The sequence below is a fragment of the Vicia villosa genome, unplaced genomic scaffold (genome assembly GCF_029867415.1).
Source record: "Vicia villosa cultivar HV-30 ecotype Madison, WI unplaced genomic scaffold, Vvil1.0 ctg.005925F_1_1, whole genome shotgun sequence".
NCBI lineage: Eukaryota > Viridiplantae > Streptophyta > Magnoliopsida > Fabales > Fabaceae > Vicia > Vicia villosa.
Window position 1 is genome coordinate 43,558 of NW_026706695.1, and position 1,830 is coordinate 45,387.

General features: G+C 33.9%; 1 protein-coding gene across 1 annotated transcript; it reads left to right on the plus strand.

Annotated features, from left to right (window-relative positions):
* The first annotated feature begins 347 nt into the window (after positions 1-347).
* Positions 348-1,557, plus strand: LOC131642846 (protein PYRICULARIA ORYZAE RESISTANCE 21-like). The gene is made up of 3 exons (XM_058913019.1): positions 348-533; positions 647-728; positions 843-1,557. Exons 1-3 carry the CDS (start codon positions 522-524, stop codon positions 1,370-1,372), a joined length of 624 nt encoding a protein of 207 aa, XP_058769002.1. The 5' UTR covers positions 348-521; the 3' UTR covers positions 1,373-1,557.
* Positions 1,558-1,830: the final 273 nt, after the last annotated feature.

The following is a 1,830-nucleotide window of genomic DNA, read 5'->3' on the forward strand; positions in this document are numbered from 1 at the left end:
AAGATACTTGGAATTTTTTAATTTTGTGAGATTAGGTGTCATATTTGGTGAGTTTATAGATAACAGAAAAAAGTTTAACCGAATTAATTTGTGAAAGACTATAAAAAAAGAGTTTAACTAAATAAAAATTATGGAGGAACTTAATATTATTTATAATATTTTTTAAAAAAACTAAAATTTTGAGGACTTAATTAGCTCAAAAAATTGCTAGAAGAGCAGAACGACATATTGATTACAACAAAATATCAACAAATTAATTAATTTTGGCAATGTGATAAATGAATTGAACATCACGACATAACCAACTTGCATATAATTGGTTGTAAGGATTAGTGAGTGCGATGCAAAATCATCCACCTATCTTATTTTTCAAGCATATGATCTCTATCTCTTTTCCATATTACATTTGTCATTATCTTAACCACTTTCTCTCCTTTTCATTCTTATTATCTTTTTTGATCATCTTCATTCTTATCATCTGAGCAAGCACGTTTTAGATCTAAGCTCTCTATCTCCAAGCCATGGAGCAAAAGGTAAGTAACAATATTTACTTTAATATATGATGTTTGTGCACAAATATTACTCAGTTGATTTAACGCGACAATTGCTCGAATTTTGATTAAACAACTTTCTTGAACTCATGCAGGTTGCCATAATGAAGCTCAAGGTTGATCTTCAATGTAGAAAATGCTGCAAGAAAGTCAAGAAGGTCCTTTGCAAATACCCACGTGAGTCTTTCAATAATATTATTTTTTCTCTCAATAATATTTATGTTCAAAATTTCTTAAGTTAATAATTTGTGTTTTTTTTTGTGTTGTTGTTGCAATTTTGATGAATGAAAGAAATTCGAGATCAATTATATGATGAGAAAAATGGCATAGTAACCATAAGAGTGGTGTGTTGTAGCCCAGAGAAGGTAAGAGACAATATTTGTTGTCAAGGGGGTGGTACAATCAAGAGCATAGAAATTGTGCAACCACCAAAGCCTAAAGAGCCAGAGAAAAAGCCCGAGGCCGAGGTAAAGCCCAAAGCCCAACCAGGCCCACCTATTGATGCTCAACCAAAACAACAAAAACCCGCTCCAGCACCGGCTCCCGCCCCAGCTCCTGCTCCAGCTCAGGCTCCAGCACCAGCTCCTACCGCAGCTGCGCCAGCTGTAATATTTCCACATACGACGCCAATGTCCATTCTTTCATATCCTTCACCGATTGTTCCTTATGGGTATGTTTATGGGCCTGGACATGGTGGGCCTGCAGAAGTTTACGGGAGGCCCATATACGATAGCTATGGATGGAATGGGCCTTGTTACGCAGGCCATCACCACCATGAATACATGCACGAAGAAGAGGCGCCGGGGTGTACAATAAGTTGAAGGGCTATTGGGTTGAATATGATAATTATTAAGGCTGAGAGATATTTATATAAATAACTTTACAATTTTATCTTTTGAATTTTGTGAAATAAATGTTGAAACTTAAAGTTGTAATATATGGTCTACCAAATTATAAAGCCGTCTTGTATAGATCAATATGAATTTAATAAACTTTTGTTTCTTAATTTTTGCATAACAAGTCTTTTAAACTTTATTTGCTTCATCGGAAAAAGAAAACAAAAGCGAGGTTTAGAAAGAAAAAAATATTTAAAACAAAAGATTTTGATGTTTTAACCTATAATCACCTCTCTTGATCAGGATGGTCTTTCTGTGATGTTTATTTGGTTTCATTAACAGATCGAAGATGATCAAGATCTAATCCGCATTTAATCAATGAATTTATTGTTGCTATTAGCAAGTCAGTTATAATGGCCTTATCTTTTTGGATTAAATTGTAA

What these genes read in the sequence shown, in the direction of transcription:
- LOC131642846 (XM_058913019.1), top strand. An exon ending in GGTCCTTTGCAAATACCCAC is followed by an intron (nt 729 to 842) that starts GTGAGTCTTTCA and finishes GATGAATGAAAG; the next exon opens with AAATTCGAGATCAATTATAT.